This window comes from Mus caroli, chromosome 4 (genome assembly GCF_900094665.2).
Source record: "Mus caroli chromosome 4, CAROLI_EIJ_v1.1, whole genome shotgun sequence".
Classification (NCBI taxonomy): Eukaryota; Metazoa; Chordata; class Mammalia; order Rodentia; family Muridae; genus Mus; species Mus caroli.
The window spans coordinates 40,428,129-40,443,908 of NC_034573.1; the positions used below are offsets into that span (position 1 = coordinate 40,428,129).

The 15,780-nt window shown below is 45.1% G+C and overlaps 1 protein-coding gene across 2 annotated transcripts; it reads right to left on the reverse strand.

Annotated features, from left to right (window-relative positions):
- Window positions 1-402: 402 nt before the first annotated feature.
- On the reverse strand, window positions 403-12,504 carry Trmo (tRNA methyltransferase O). Of its 2 annotated transcripts, XM_029475796.1 has the most exons (6): window positions 12,391-12,496; window positions 10,885-11,059; window positions 9,416-9,573; window positions 5,425-6,051; window positions 3,493-3,710; window positions 403-638 (listed from the first exon to the last, which is right to left on the reverse strand). In XM_029475796.1, the coding sequence occupies exons 1-6, from the start codon at window positions 12,464-12,466 to the stop codon at window positions 420-422; spliced, it is 1,473 nt and encodes a 490-aa protein (XP_029331656.1). In that variant the 5' UTR covers window positions 12,467-12,496; the 3' UTR covers window positions 403-419. The 2 variants fall into 2 exon arrangements, with proteins under 2 accessions (XP_029331656.1, XP_021016488.1); XM_021160829.1 differs by lacking the exon at window positions 403-638 and having other exon boundaries at window positions 3,326-3,710; window positions 12,391-12,504.
- Window positions 12,505-15,780: the final 3,276 nt, after the last annotated feature.

Below are 15,780 nucleotides of genomic sequence, written 5' to 3' on the forward strand. Positions count from 1 at the left end.
AAGAGCACTGACTGCTCTTCCGAATGTCCTGAGTTCAAATCCTAGCAACCACATGGTGGTTCACAACCATCCGTAATGAGATCTGGCACCCTATTCTGGAGTGTCTGAGGACAGCTACAGTGTACTTACAATAAATAAATAAATAAATAAATAAATAAATAAATAAATAAATCTTTTTAAAAAAAAAAAGAAAAAAAACTCCATTCACAAGAAACGTTTCTAGATCTTGAAGCACCACTTCAGAGAATCAATGTTCTAGATCAATAGCCAGCAGTCTTTCTGAAAAGGACATTAACAAGTATTTGCAGCTTTGTGAGCCCATCTGTGCCATGTGCAGTTTCTTGATTTTTGTTTTCTTGGTTGGGTAGTTTTCAATTATATTCTTCCCCTGACGATGGGAAGAGCAATCTTAGCTTCAGTCAGGAAAAGACCAGGCCTTGGGGGAGAGGGGGCAGTGAGATGGCCCAGTGGGTAAGGGCACTTGTGGCCAGGCTAGAGGACTGGGGCTTCACGAGCATTGAAGCGGCTCTAGGTGCTGCTCTCCTGCTGGGTCCGGCTCTCTGCTGCACCTCCTCTTCCACTAATGACTGTTCTTCTCTTCCTTTGGGAGAGGGAGAGGGGGAGGGAGGGAGCACAGTCTAAGTGGAAAAATAATACCTACTTATGTTTGCGCCCACAGATCTCGCTGCTCTCAACCTTCTATTCTATATGCAAAGAGGAAGCGATTTCGGAATGCTCAGCCCTAAGTGGAACACCTGAACCACACCTAAGTCTCCCAAGGCTCATGGGTCATTACTAAGAAGGAATGTGAGAAGTGGAAGCCGGAGATGAAGGACGACTATACAAGAAGATAGAAGATAGCGTCTTCTAGACACAGCAGAGCAACTGCACATGTGAACTCACAGTGCTTTGACAGCACTCACTGGACCTGCACAAGCTCAGCGGCCAAATCCAGCATGGAGATGGGAGTTAGACACCAAATTCCCCCACTAGGCCATGGAGCTGATGGCAGCCCTTAGCTGCTGGAAGAAGAGTTTTGTGTAAGACTGCAGGCCCTGGTAAGTCAGTCACGCCCCAGGGAAAGGCCACACCCAACATCAGGGGCAGCTCGTGAAGATGTTTTGTTTTGTTTTAAAAAGGACACAAAGTTGGGGGATAGGCCTGGGGAGAGGTGGAGGAGGGGTGAATAGGATCAAAACATCTCCAAGAATAAGAAGGTTGCTTTGTTTTGTTTTAAAGAGAGAGGGGCTGGGAAGAAGGCTCAGTGGTTAAGAGCACTTGTTCTTACAGAGGGCTGAGGTTTGATTCCCAGCACCCACACAGCAGCTCACAACCATCTGAACTCCAGTTCTAGGGAAGCTGACACAGGTCCAGGGAATCTAGTGTTCTGACCTCCTCGGTGCCCAGCTTGCAGGTGGTGAACACGTGTACACTTGGGCGAAACACTCCCACACATAATTAAAGCCTCAGAGTTCAGTTCCTAGCACCCGTGCCCAGCAGTTCCCAGGCTCCTGGGTTCCTGTTTACGTATGGAAAACCCGCATACAAATGTACACACACCTAAAAGTCATGACAATAAGGATTTCTAAGAGGTGATAAACACACATTTTATAAGAGGATATGAAGCTAATGGTTTGTTTTCCTAGTTCGAACTCTGCCACAGATCTTGTGTTTTGGTGGTGGCTAAGAGTATAAAATATATTCAAAACCGAAAACTCATTTAAGCTGGGCACTGTGCAGCACTCGGGAGGCAGAGGCAGGTGGACCTCAGTGAGACAAGGCCAAACTCATCTACAGAGTGAATTCCAGACAGCCAGAGTTATATCATGAGACTCTTGTCTCAAAAAAATAAAATAAAAATAGTATAAAATATATTCAGTCCGTAAAGTTCATATGATGCTCTACAACTTCCATCCCAAATGCTAATTCTAACTCTAGACACTCAGTAAGCTGTAGTCTTTGGATCTGGTAAATTTGGGTGATCTTATTTATTTTCAAGGATGTTTATTTGTTTTATTTAGGTTTTTTGAGACAGGGTTTCTCTGCATAGCCCTGACTGTCCTGAAACTCACTCTCTAGACCAGGCTGGCCTCAAACTCTGCTGGGATTAAAGGTATGTACCACCATGCAAAACTCCAAGGGTGTTTTAAAAATTGTTTTTAAAATGTAGGAGCTGGAGAGATGGCTCAACAGTTAAGAGCACTGATTGCTCTTCCAGAGGTCCTGAGTTCAAATCCCAGAACCCACATAGTGGCTCCCAACCATCTGTAATGGGATCTGATGCCCTCTTCTGGTGTGTCTGAAGATGGCCGACAGTGTACTCATACATAAAATATAATTTAAAAAAAGTGTAAATGCCACTTCTGGCCTCTACACCCACACCCACACACGCAGACTATCCACACAATACACACACACATGAACAGAACACATCAACAAAACAGCATGTAGAATGCCAACTTCTGAGCTAGAACTCTATACAATATGTCTAGATCTTCCTTATGGAAGAAGCCAGATAAAGGCTAAAAGAGACCTCTGTGCTATTTTACAACTTCTAACAACCTTTTCGATTTGTTTTGTTTAAAAAAAAAAGCTTTAGAACAACTGAATTTAAGATCTGTCCCAAACCATTGTAAGTAATGTCAAAGGAAGTAAACAGCTACAAACCAATCTGGCTTAGGAGTGAAATGTCATCAGCCGCCATGGCTGGACAAGTTTCCACAGGCCGTGGGGTCGTTTCCAAACCCTGATCAATCAGCTCTGAGATCTGCAGCTCTGATTAGGAAAGAGCGTCATGTTGACAGGTGTCTAATTTGGTTACTCCGATTGTAAATCTTCAGTTATCTCAGCCCATCTCATTAAAATCTCCTACAGGCCACACATTCTTACAATCACTTCCTACATGGCATGGAACTGTGTGGTGTTAATTAGTTTATCAACCTGTAATACGCTGTCTTGTTTATGTCTACCACCTCCACAAACCATGACTTGCGGCACAAAATGAATCTTGAGCCAGGTGTGGTGGTGTAGGCTATAATCCCATACCCAGGAGACTGAGAGGAGAATCAGAGTCTCAGGCTAGCCTGGGCTACACAAGGGTCTGCCTTGAACTCTGTCCCACACCTCATCCGTTTCATTTCAACCATCTAAAGCTGAGTCACAGCAGCTTCTTCAGTCACAGAGTAAGGCAAAACAACACCAGCAATGACTTTCCTGAGGTTGGGGGAAGGGCTTTCTAACTCAAGAATATTCAAAGCTCAGAGAGAGAGAGAGAGACCCTCAAATGCAGGGATTTAATCCATAGGATTAAAAAAAAAGAATATAATATAATAAAATAAATAATGTCTTTATAAAAGAAAAAAAGAAAAACAAAAAACAGCACCAACCAAAGCAGTAAGATGACAAGAGCAGGCACATCAGATGCCAACGGAGCTTCTGAAAACAGTGGGCTCAAGACCCCAGGGCCACCAAGGACTCCTCGGGGTCAGCCACCTGAACAGACTCAGAAGCCAGTTTAATCCTCACAACCTCTGCGAAGCCATCACCAAACCAGCAGGTGACATGTGCTGTGTCCACAGTGAAGAAGAAAAGGCGGTCCTCGCAGAGCTTCCGGCGGTACACAGACCGAGGGTCTGCTGACAGCACAGCCTCAATGGCACGCCTGGCTTCCTCTGCCGAGTGGAAGTATTTAAAAGACGGCTGACTAGCATCTGCGAGGAGAAATAAGAAGCCTGTCATTACAACCACGCAGGTCAAACTCAGAACAATGAGCTTCAGCATGAAAAGTGTTCGGTCTGCACCTCACATAAAAGAACAGGGTCTGGAAACCTACTCATTTCAGAGATGACCATCACCTTCATCAAGTATTTACTGTCATTAGAGTTAATATGAACACCTACAAAATAACAAACACTGTGTATTTTACATAGGTCTCCAAAACAGGCAAGACAAGCTGTAGTTGTCTGAGTACGTTCGGCCCAGAGAGGGGCACTATATGGAGGTGTAGCCTTGGAGTAGGTATGTCACTGTGGGTGTGGGCTTTAAGTTCCTCTTTCTAGCTGCCTAGAAGCCAGTCTTCTCCTAGCAGCCTTCAGATGAAGATGTAGAGCTCTCAGCTCTTACAGCCCCATATCTGCCTGGACGCTGCCATACTCCCACCTTGATGATAATGAACTGAGCCTCTGAACCTGTAAGCCAGCCCCAATTAAATGTTGTCCTTATTAAGACTTGCCTTGGTCATGGTGTCTGTTCACAGCAGCAAACCCTAAGACAGCATCTATTTCTAAATGTAACTTGCTGACATTGCCCTTTTCTTTGCTATGTCCTGTGCCACCATCACCTCCTGACAGTGTTTCTGTGTACTTTGCACAGCAGTGTACTGACTTCCTATACCTGAGCTTTCGTCTCTTCACCTATTAGAAGGCAAGCTCCGTAGACTAGGGCAGGGGTTTTCTGATCCCCTTTTCTCACTGCTGTTTCTCCCTAAGGCCAGAACAGTGCTGGAGAAGCTCGGGAAGAACTGCACAGTAAACAGTGTATGTCCTTCTTGCTATGGTCATGCTGGCTGTTTACTGACAAGTAACACAAGAACGGCTCTCAACCCTTTGGATATCTGTCATCTCCTTGGAAACCAGCTACTTGCTAGCATCCTCATTCCCACCTCTCAACAGCCAGCAGCTTCCTTCATTCTCCATCTGCTGTGGAGTGGGGAAACACATGCTAAGAACCGTGTGTTAAATGCGCTCCACAACAGGTCCTGTGACCCTTCTTTGGCAGGAAGTGCCTGCTGGTGGGGAAAGCACTATGGCAGGAGGGTCTTCTGTGCTGTGAGATCCTAGGGAGCCCTGACAGAATAAAACAGATACCTCTTTGGTTAGATAGGGAAGCAAGTAAGAAATTGAGTGCATCCAAGTATAGACCAAGCACAAGCCATGATATGACTGCTACTCAAAAAAAGAACAGAGATGGGCAAGCAGAGCTGGAGATGTGGCCCACTGGCTGCTCATACAAAGGACCTGAATTAACTCCAGCTCCAAGAGATACAAAGCCTCCCCTGACCTCTACATATCCCTAGACAGATACACATGCATACACATGATTTAAATAATCAAATAAATAAGTCAAGGGACACGTCCTCAGGCAGCAGCCACTGTCCACAGACGCCTTCTGAGCGAGCACCTGGACTCATCACCACCTAAACCGTCCTCAAGGAAAGGCACCAGTGCCAGTGCACCCAGAGTTCATCACCTGCTCCTCAAAGCCCAGCCATGACAAGTACTCCACAGACACAAACGCTTTCACCAGTGTCAACCGTGACGAGATTCGTTATAAAGACAAGCCCATCACACACACATCCTGCTCCCCAGCACAGTAAGAAACACATCTCTCACGCACTCCTAGGAGACCCAGGGTACCCACACTCACCTCCTGAATTGAGCTTCCTCAGATCCATCTCTGCATGAGGAGTAAACCGGACTTGTAAAGGGGCTACAGGAGCCTCCGTCACCCAGCTGGGGACAACACTGCAGGGCACTCTGTCAGCTGTCCCAGCACGGTAGGAAGCATCCCACTGTGTTTCTGCACTGCCCCCCGGCAGGACTAAGGCACCTTCCACTTTCCTTGGTCTATCTGTGCCTTCTTCCAGAAAGCTCTTCAGTTCCGGTGGGCCAAGCTGATTTTCGGGCATATCCATGCTCTCACCTCGGCTTGGTTCCAGTGCCAGATCCAACGCTCTCTCTCTGTCTTCTGGCAAAGTGTGCTGGATTTCTGACATGTCTCTGGACTTCTGAGAGTTTTCTCCTGAGGTCCTGTCTTCAAGGCATTTCAGTCTCTCCTTGGTGCTCTGGCGAGGCTGTACTTTCCCACGCCCTGAGAGCAGCAGCTGGTCACAACTGTTGGCCGTGCCGTCAGCCTGGGCCTCAGCCCTCAGCTTATGGTGGTCATTGTGTACACTGAAGTTCTGTGGTGAGTCATAGTCAGCAATGTAGGGCTTTATGTCTAGCACAGGTGTGCCGTCTATCATGTCAACTCCAGACAGGTAGACAGCTCCACCTAAAGGGAGACAGAGATCCTCTTATGGGTCTACAGTGGATGATGGGAAAGGCAAACGGAGGGCAGGATTATCCCCTAAGTCTCTCTCAAACACCTACCTTGACCTCAATGAGCCCCCTTACTGACTACAAACCCACATCCCCATCTACCAAACTACTACTCTTCAAGGCTCTCACAGAACACATCATTTACAAACCTTCCTGGCTCTTTTTCCTCTGGGTCCCACAGAGGACCCCGCACACGTCAGTCCTCAGTGTGTCACCAAGACCAACGTGCATTTCCACAGTGGCAAGCAGACTTCAGAAGGTCCGACATTCCCCAAGTTGCTGCGCATGCCCTGTGCAACCCCTTCTCTGAGTTCAACGTACATCTAAGACACTGAACATGGCAAAGAGCTCTATGATGAGTTCCATATAGGACTCCTCGCTGACTACAGACTCAACCCAATGAGCTCTCCCTGCAGACTGATGAACTGCACAGGCGTGGTGGGGAAGCCCAGGGGGCAAGCAGCCATAAGATGGCCTAGAAGTATGGGCAGCTTTAGGACCTGAGGGTGTTTCCAGCCAATAGCAGCAGAAAGCTGAGATCCTCAACCCTACATCTACGAGGAAATGAACTCTGACAAACAACCTCACAGAAGAGGAGCAGCAAAGATGAGCCCATTCAGTTGGCCCCTGGAAAAATAGCAAGGTTTTAAACACATCATCAATGTGTTCTGTCTATAAACGGATATGCTTTGAATCATTTTTGTTAATACAGACCGAGAAATGTTCATAAAGACCCAAAAAGTCAGGCTGGAGAGATGGCTCAGCAGTTAAGAGCACTGACTGCTCTTCCAGAGGTCCTGAGTTCAAATCCCAGCAACTACATGGTAGCTTACAACCATCCGTAATGAGATCTGACGCCCTCTCCTGGTGTGTCCGAAGTCAGCTACAGTGTACTTACATATAATAAATAAATAAATCTTAAAAAAAAAAAAAAAGATTCAAAAAGTCATCAGGGCACAAGGCCCTATCACTAAATATTAAGGTCTCCTCCTGCTGTCCCACTTGGATAGGTGTTGTGCACATCCTGCTACTGGTACAGAGCCTCCTATCCTGACTCTGGGAACACTGACTGAACAAAACCCAAAACCCATCGTGTGCTCACACTGACTCTGACTCTACTTAAGAAAAACATGATTGCATGAAGACTCAGATGTGAGACATGCTGTGTGCAAACCTAGAACTTTGGAAAGATGACCCTGCGCTATTTAAATGATTGGATACAAAGGAGAACCTGAGAGTTCATGGGAAACTCCTAGTGTTCATGGCTCATGCTATTGTTTGTCCCTGTGCATGAGCAGTATTTATTATGACCTTCTAACACAGGACTGACTGGCTCATGACCCTTTATGATAAGTATAAAAAGAAGCACTCTATTTCCACCCCTACATTATTCATTATTGATTACTGTTCGCCCATTCACTTTCCCGATTTCATCTCCCTCAACAGAAGGCTAAGTTCTATATGAGCAGGAATTTTTATTTGAGTTAATCACCAATGTATCTCTACCATTTACAAGACCTGGCACAAGGTCAATGATTAAAAAAAAAAAAGTGCAGTGTGGTGGTCTGAGTTCAAACGGGCTCCAAAGGTTTGTGGATTCAAATACTTAGTCCCTAGCTGGTGGGACTGTTTAGAAAGGATTAGGAAACAGGTCTTGCTGGAGAAGGTATGTCATTGGGTTGGGCTTTGAAATCTCAAAGTTATCTCTCTCCACTTCATGCATTTGGATCAAGAACTAAGCACTCAGCTACTACCCCAAGCCTGCCCACAGAAATGCTCTCCACCATGATAACTATGGACTGTAATTAATCTTTGGAAACTGTAATCCCTGAGTAAACATTTTCTTTTATAAGTTGCCTTGGTCATAGTGTCTTATCACAGCAATAAAAAAGTAATCAAAACATGCCATTTGCTGGCCTTGTCATGCATCAATGGGAGGAGTGGTCCTTGGTCCTAGGAAGGCTTGATAGATGCCCCAGTGTAGGGGAATCAAGGGCAGGGAGGTGGGAGTGTGTGGATGGGTGGAGGAACACCCTGATAGAAGCAGTGGGAGGGGGGATGGGATAGGGGGTTTCAGAAGGGAGGGAAACCAGGAAACAGGATAACATTTGAAATGTAAATAAAGAAAATATCCAATAAAAAAAAAATGCCGTTTGTGTGAATGATCAGAAAATGTCGTAAAGTGCTATTGTCCGATTTGGTGAGCCACCTTGACAACAGCAGGCGGATGAGCGACTAAATTTGCTGGACAACTCACCTAACAACTGAGCACACTTTAGCAGAGTACAGGGCCCGAACAGAGCAAAGCAGCCCTGAGGAGCATCGAGAGCCTGTCATGTAAGGCCCTCAGCAAAAACCCTGTAGAGCCCAAGAGGCCATTCATGCTTCTGCCCACTCCAGGAGCAAGCAATGGAGATGCAGCCTGGAATAGGCTCTCCACTCCTACCCCCATGCTCTCACCTTCTGCCTCTCTAACCAAAATGTAGTGAGAAGTTCTTTGAGCTGGGTGGAACTCAGTTGGCAGAGTGCTTTCCTACTATGCTCAAAGCCCTCGGTTCAACCCACAGCACCACATAAACTGACTGTTGTGACTTGCTCTTGTAATAACAGCACTCAGAAGGTAGAGGAAAGAGGTCAGAAGTTTAAGGTCATCTTCGGTTCTATATGGATTTCAAGGTCAACCTGAATACAAAAGACCCTGGATCAAAAACAATAAAAAACCAAACAAACAAACAGAAGCTCTCTGAAAACATCTGACTAGGTTATACAGGAACATAGTTAAAACCAATCCAGTATTCTGCTGTGGCACTTCTACATCCTGACATTGCTAAAACCTACAATGTAATTCTATCCCAGGCCACATGCACACAGCACAGCTGATGGCCTGCACTGTAGCTCAAATGTCTCTCCTTTCAGCTTGCAAGAAGTAAGGACACCTTTGTTCTGCTTTCCAGAAATGCACCAACAACTAGGCACTATGCATCATACCTGAAATAGCCAGGATAATTTAATCATCTTGTATTTCCTACATCCCAAGTCCTAAGCAATCTTCTTACTAATCTAATGCTTATAAAACCTATGAGTTCTTAAAACAGCACTGGTGTTTACAGTGGATAAATGATAAACTAGGCCCTGAGCATCTTTCACAGTCTGCAGTGTTTCCTAAGTGTTTCCAATGCTGACACTCTCAATTATCACACGTTCCTAAGGGCTGGGGGCAAGCAAAGGTGACATGGACAGTGTAGGCATGAACAGCAGCTAGCAGAGAATGCCAGCTGACTTTTCCCAGAGTAAGACAAAGATGAAGAGAGAGTTACCTTCCACCTTCTCCAGCTTGGCCAGCGTCAGCCCTATGGCATTAGGGCGATGAGGGCTCCGTGTGGAGAACACTCCAATCTTTGCCCCATTCAGCCTGGGCGGCTGCACTTTTGCCTTGTAGTTCAAATGGCCATTTTTGTGAAAAACAAACAAAATCCTATTGAAAATAAACCAAAACACTTATTTAACAAAAGGACACATTATTTTTGTATAATGATTTGAGAAGGGACTGTGATCTCCCACTAATGAACAGGAAGAACAGTTCTTATTAAGGTTATCAGTCAAAAGAAAATAGGCCCTCCCCCCTTCATCTCCACATTCTTTGTACCCAACACAATGACCGGCATACAGTAGGAACTTAACAGACTTGACACACTGCTTCTAAGTGGCTGCTGTTTCCATGTAGTATACTAGACATTTTCATACCCATTTTGTACCTTAGCAATAGGAAGTACAACTTAGCCCTCACTCTGAGGGTAAAAAATTGAAGTTCAGAAAAGTTCAACTTAACGAGGCCTTTCTAAACAGAATATGAAAGCCAGAAGCATGAGGGAAAACAGTAACAGTGCTGAATTCATTAACCCATTAAATTCAGGTCTAGGAGATGTTCACTATACACAGTGAGTCAGCCAATATTGACGATATGTAAGTCATCCTCACATAAGTCACCAAGTAAAAAACTCAACTCAAAGGACTCACAGCAAAGAACAAGAACGTGCAACTTACACAGGAGCCATCAAACAGCTAGCATGAGCCAATAGTAATTGAGAAGATAAACTAAACACAGCACTGTACCTCCCTGTGACAAGGTAAACATGGACAGAAACAGAGTTCCTGATGACAGCAAGAAGTATCCAAATTTCTAAGGCTTTTTTTTGTCTTTTAGGAAGAGTACACAGAATCCTTCAAGGGCCTACCTACAACAAGGCCCACGAACGTCTTCTGTAAAAGGTCGAATGATTAATATTTTAGGATTTGCGGCCAACCAGTCACTGTTTCAACTACTCTGCAAATGGAGCAGAGTTTTACACCGGGAGCCACACACAATACGTAAACCAATAGGTATGCCACAGAAAATACACAGCCTCAGATGGTGCTACAGTCAGCACAGCTGTGAGCCCATAAATGTATAATGTAAGCAATGGACCATGTGTAGTCCACAGACCACAGTTTGCTGAGTCTTGTTCTAGAGACCAGCATAATGACCCACAGGCAGAATCAAGGAGGTGTTTAGTTAAAGCTAAACAGAAGAGAGACGTCATAATTAAAACATGTTCCGTCAGTGAATCACAAATTCCAAATGGTGTCCAAGTATACAAACAATCAAATGCACAAATTGAATATGGGAATCCATACATAATCCATATATATAGACAAGGGTGGTATAGCTGACAAACCTCAAAGCTGCCTTCAATTGGCACACTCTCTCAGGGCCCGAGCTGTCACTTCTAACCAGAAAACGACTTACCAAACATGAGAAAACTCTTCTAGGCCCATCAAGGAATGCTCAGGGTTATTAAAGATGCTCTTTCTGATCTTCAAACAGGCTCTGGAGTGGCTACAGATGGATGGCTGTCTTGGAGTGCCAATCTTGGCTGGGAAACATGATTCCAAGTACCCTATTGGCTCAGTTAAAAGATTCCCTATGGAAGAAAACTGGGTGAGAATCATTACTCAAAGGGTCCAAGAGGTAAGAAAACACGTTTTCCTCTCAGTATTGACTTCATAGTTCTAAAATCTAGGTACAACACAACTATTAAAATCATGTTTAAATAAAGTCCTGCTATGTAACTCATGCCAGCCTCAAACGTATACACCTCCAGCATTAGCCCCATCCCCTAACTGCTGGGATCACAACTGTGCACCAGCATACCCACCTCAGTTTTTACTTATAGTCATAAAAATTCATAAATTATATTAATATGTTGATTATATATAATACAGTATAAACTATAATTTATAATTATTTCTTTTTATGTTCTTTATAGAGACACTCCAGATCTCCATTTTATTTAATTTGCATCAAACCTATCTATCCTATTATATCCTATTAGTACAACCAGTAAGATCTAGCGCTATCTCTCACAACATGTTTCCTTGCTTTTTGCTTATACAAACGCTTTTTACTGTTGTGATGTATTAGACCTATTTTAAATCCCAGCACTTGGGAGACAGAAGCAGGCAGATCTCTGAGTTCGAGGACAGCCTGGTCTACAGAGTGAGCACAGGACAGCTGGGGCTTCACAGAAAAACCCTGTCTCCAGGGTTTTTATATATATATATATATATTATGTGTGTAAGTTAAAGCATAATACACCTGCCAGCCACTCCAAAGACCTCAGTGCCACTACTTGCATCTCTGTCGACTGCTTCCAGGAGCTGCAATCTGATCTTTATCATCATTTACTTCCTTTCAGAAAGAGATCTTATCATATGTACTTTCCAGCCTAAACAATACACTTTGAATTCTATAAAAGCAGACACCACACTGTAAATTATCTATATAAACTGCCTTTCTCCATATATCTATATTGTGTGCGCTTCTGACAACTTTGACGTTTTCTCCAAGAATATTTACAATTACTGCTGTATAGTTTTTGTTTGTTTGAGGGTTTTGTTTTTAAATCCTCATCCATGTACTGGTGGGAAAAGATTAAAGACGAAGAAACTTGGACCAAATGAGGGCATCAGTCACACATATCCCACCTCCCTGTAACTCCGTAAGGAAAAAGACCACACTACACACGTGGCCGACGCAGCTACTGTACTGAGACTAAGCCCAGACCACACCCCGTGTACCAAGATCCTAATACGTCACTCCCGTTAGCCTTAGCATGTCACGTGGTCGTCGGGACACGTGACCCTCCCTTTGGCGGCAAGGACAAGAATGTACGTCAGGTGGCTCGCGTTCTTCTGGCCAGGGAAGCGGGCCGCCTAGCTTAGGGTGCGGCGCCACCTTTTTCCATAACGTTACCTGTCTCCAGGGCCGGCTGAGCGCACCCACATGGGGTCGCCGCAGCACACGGGCCCTGCTTCTCCAAGCCGCGCATGGTTACAGGCCGCTGAGTCGTCCGCGCGCCCAACGCTGATTTCCGCTTCCGCGCGTTAGGCTTTGGCGCCTGCGCAGTTGTCGCTAGGTGCCGGGTCTCGGAGAACGCGCTCAATGGCGGCCGAGCTGCCGCGTGGAGGGTGGGTTCCCGCACGCTGTGAGGCCCACCATTCACCCACCACGCGGCGATGGCGGCCTCGCGACAGCCTGCACCGTACCCTCCGAAGGTGGGACATGTGGATAAAGATGTACACGCAAAGATACCCTTGAATTATAAGCGGCCTCAGTGAACAAAAATAACCTTGAGTTTAAAGGGAAAGGATGTGAATGTCCATCTCTGATCACATAGCAAAAGAACTGGAGTTTGGGACTTTTTTTCCCATTTATTGTGTGCGCGGGAGCAAGTCAAAGTCAAATGACAAAATGCCGGAGCCGATACTCCTTTCGCCGCGTAGCTCCCGGGATCAAAGTCAGGTCGTGTTAGCCGGTTCCTTTACTCGCTGAGCCAACTAGCGGCCCAAGAGCTGGACGTTAAATGTTTAAATTTTTCCTTGGACGTGGGCATACGGGTTATATTTATTACTCCCCTCCACTTTTTAAGTAATAACTATTTGTCGGAAAAGGGCAAGAAAATCAAGAATGGTAGGTGTTACAAGCAAGCTAGGCTAGGAGTTATTAAGTGGGAACGTTTGTGCTCCAAACCACTGGAACCGAAATAAGGATGAAGAGCCAGCGCGTACATTGGAAAGTTAGGCACCAGCAACAACCGTATTTTCTCTCCCTGCTCCAATTGCCTGCTCTTTAGCCACTTGTAAGATTCTTTAACCCCCCACCCCCAAAAAAGATTCTTTAACCCAAACTCTTTGCATATTTATGTTTGGGGATTTCAAAATCTTGTTGGTTTCGAAGAGAGGGGGAAATCCACCTGACATTACCAGTAATATAAAATATTAAAAATATGCGAATCCACAGATTAAAGGCTTAACCGTGAAAAGCTGTTTCCAAGTGTTTGTTGTCACTGACTAAACAAGTCCCTAGTAGGAAATAATCAGTATTAGGAGACAGGTTTTTGAGAGAAAGTTATGAATTCTTAAAAAGTTAAAACTGATACTGTGCCCTCTGTCAGAAGTTTTGTCCATGAAATTTCCAAAAGTTTTTTACCCCCCTTTTTCTTGTAGAAGATAGAGTTGTTGTCTAGCTGGAGAAACAAGTTTGTGTGCCTTTGGGCAACACGTACACGCTGTAAAAATGGGCTAAGCTGCAGTTGCCACTAGTCGGCGCTGTTAATAAGACAGTCAAAAGTGAAAGGGGCTTGCCCTCCATCAAGACCTGCCACTCAGGGCGGCTAATTCCCAACCAACTCTGCCAACCACTGAGACTCAAAACCAAGTGGACTTGGAGATACTAGACCTAGGAATCTGTCTTTAAAAATAGCGGAGCAAAGGGAGCTGGAGCGATGGCTCAGCAGTTCAAAGCACCAGCCGAGTTTCCAGAGGATCCAGGTTTGATTCTCAGCACCCACGAAGTAGCTCGCAACTTGTGGTGATTCCACTTCCAGGGGATCTGATGCCACTTCTGACCTCCACAGGCACCTACACACACATTTAAAAGCTGGGCCTGATGGCTTGTGCTATAATCCCAGCACTGGGGAGACAGAGGCAGGCTGATCTCTGAGTTGGAAGTAAGCCAGAGCTACGAAAACACATTTTTTTTTTAAAGTCTTTAGGTGTAGCTCAGGTATGCCCAGAACCCTTCCTGCCACAAGAAGAGGGCAGCACAAAGTGGAGATTCTTAGACGTTCTAATTCATTACCTCAAAGCTCTAAACCAACAAGAAAACAGGAATAATTTGATTGGCTCTGGAGTCTAGATATGAATAGTAAGAAAATAATGAATTTATAGGGAATGGTAAAAGAAAATGAATGGTGGAGAAAATTCAGTGGGTAAGGAAGGCACTTGCCATGCAAGTAAGGGACTAGACTTTGGGTGCTCAGCACCCATGTAAATGCTGAGTGGGTGTAGCGGCCTGCAGGAGGTAAGGACAGGTAAGCCCTGCAACAAGCTGGCTAGTTAGACTACCCCAAGTAGTAGGCTCTGGGTTCAGGTGAGAGCCCCTGTCTGACTATATAAGCTGGAGAGCAATTGAGTAAGACAGACATTACCCTCTGGTTTCATAGGTTTGTACATACATGGGCAGCCATGAAGCCACACACCAGTGCTTAAGAGCACATAAACACTTTAAAACAAAAGGCTAGGGGTGTAGCTCAGTTGGAAGACTGATTGTCTAGTACATAAAGGCCTCGGTTCAAACCTAGCACTGCATAAAGCCAGGTGTGGATACGTGCTCACCAGGTGAGTTTCAAGCCAGCCTGGGACATATAAGACAATAAAGACAAACCTGAGTGGTTAAGAGCATGCGTTGCTATTGCAAAGAACCTGGGTTCAATTCCCAGCAACCACACAGACAGACAAAGCTCTCCATAGATGCTGTCTTCTGACTTCTGTGGGCACCAAGCATGCATGTACATGCAGGAAACCCTCATACTCATAAAGTATTTTTAAACATTTAAAACCTTAGACATAAAGCCATAAAGACAAAAATGCCCGTGTACAGATGTCACCTCAAATATAAGAACCCTATGGGAGAGTCCTGAGCACCTGTATACGTGAAGGCTCCCGGGTGGCTCATGTGCTGCTCTGCACCATACCCTCAGCAGGGGACTGGGCTTGTCTATTTATATAGTCTCAGAGCCTAGCACACACTCTTGCTGAACGAGCTTTTATTGGCCCAAGTCTGTCTTCTTTTTAGTCTTCTATAAAAGCCCAAGGAAAATCCAAACCTTCAAAACATCAGGGAATATTTTCAAATATTTTCCCACCCAGAACTGTTTCTGTTCCTGCCTCTGGTCTCCTGTCCTTCTTGGGTCACTATGACCGTTATCACCAGATGAATTCCTGAAATACGAAAACTTCATCATTGAAAAGCCTTACTCTGGGGCTGGAGAGGTGGCTCAGCGGTTAAGAGCGCTGACTACTCTTTCCAAAGTCCTGAGTTCAAGTCCCAGCAACCACATGGTGGCTCACAACCATCTGTATTGATAGGGTGACCTCTTCTGGTTTGTCTGAAGGCAGCTACAGTGTACTTACATATAATGAAGAGAGACAGAGAGAGAGAGAGAGAGAGAGAGAGAGAGAGAGAAGCCTTACTCCTCAGTTACCGGATAAATGATTAAGTCTACAAGTCTATACCCAGGGCTAAAGACAATGACCCGGCTGGTTAGGTAGAGTACTTTTATGGCCCAGTGTGGTGGTGTAT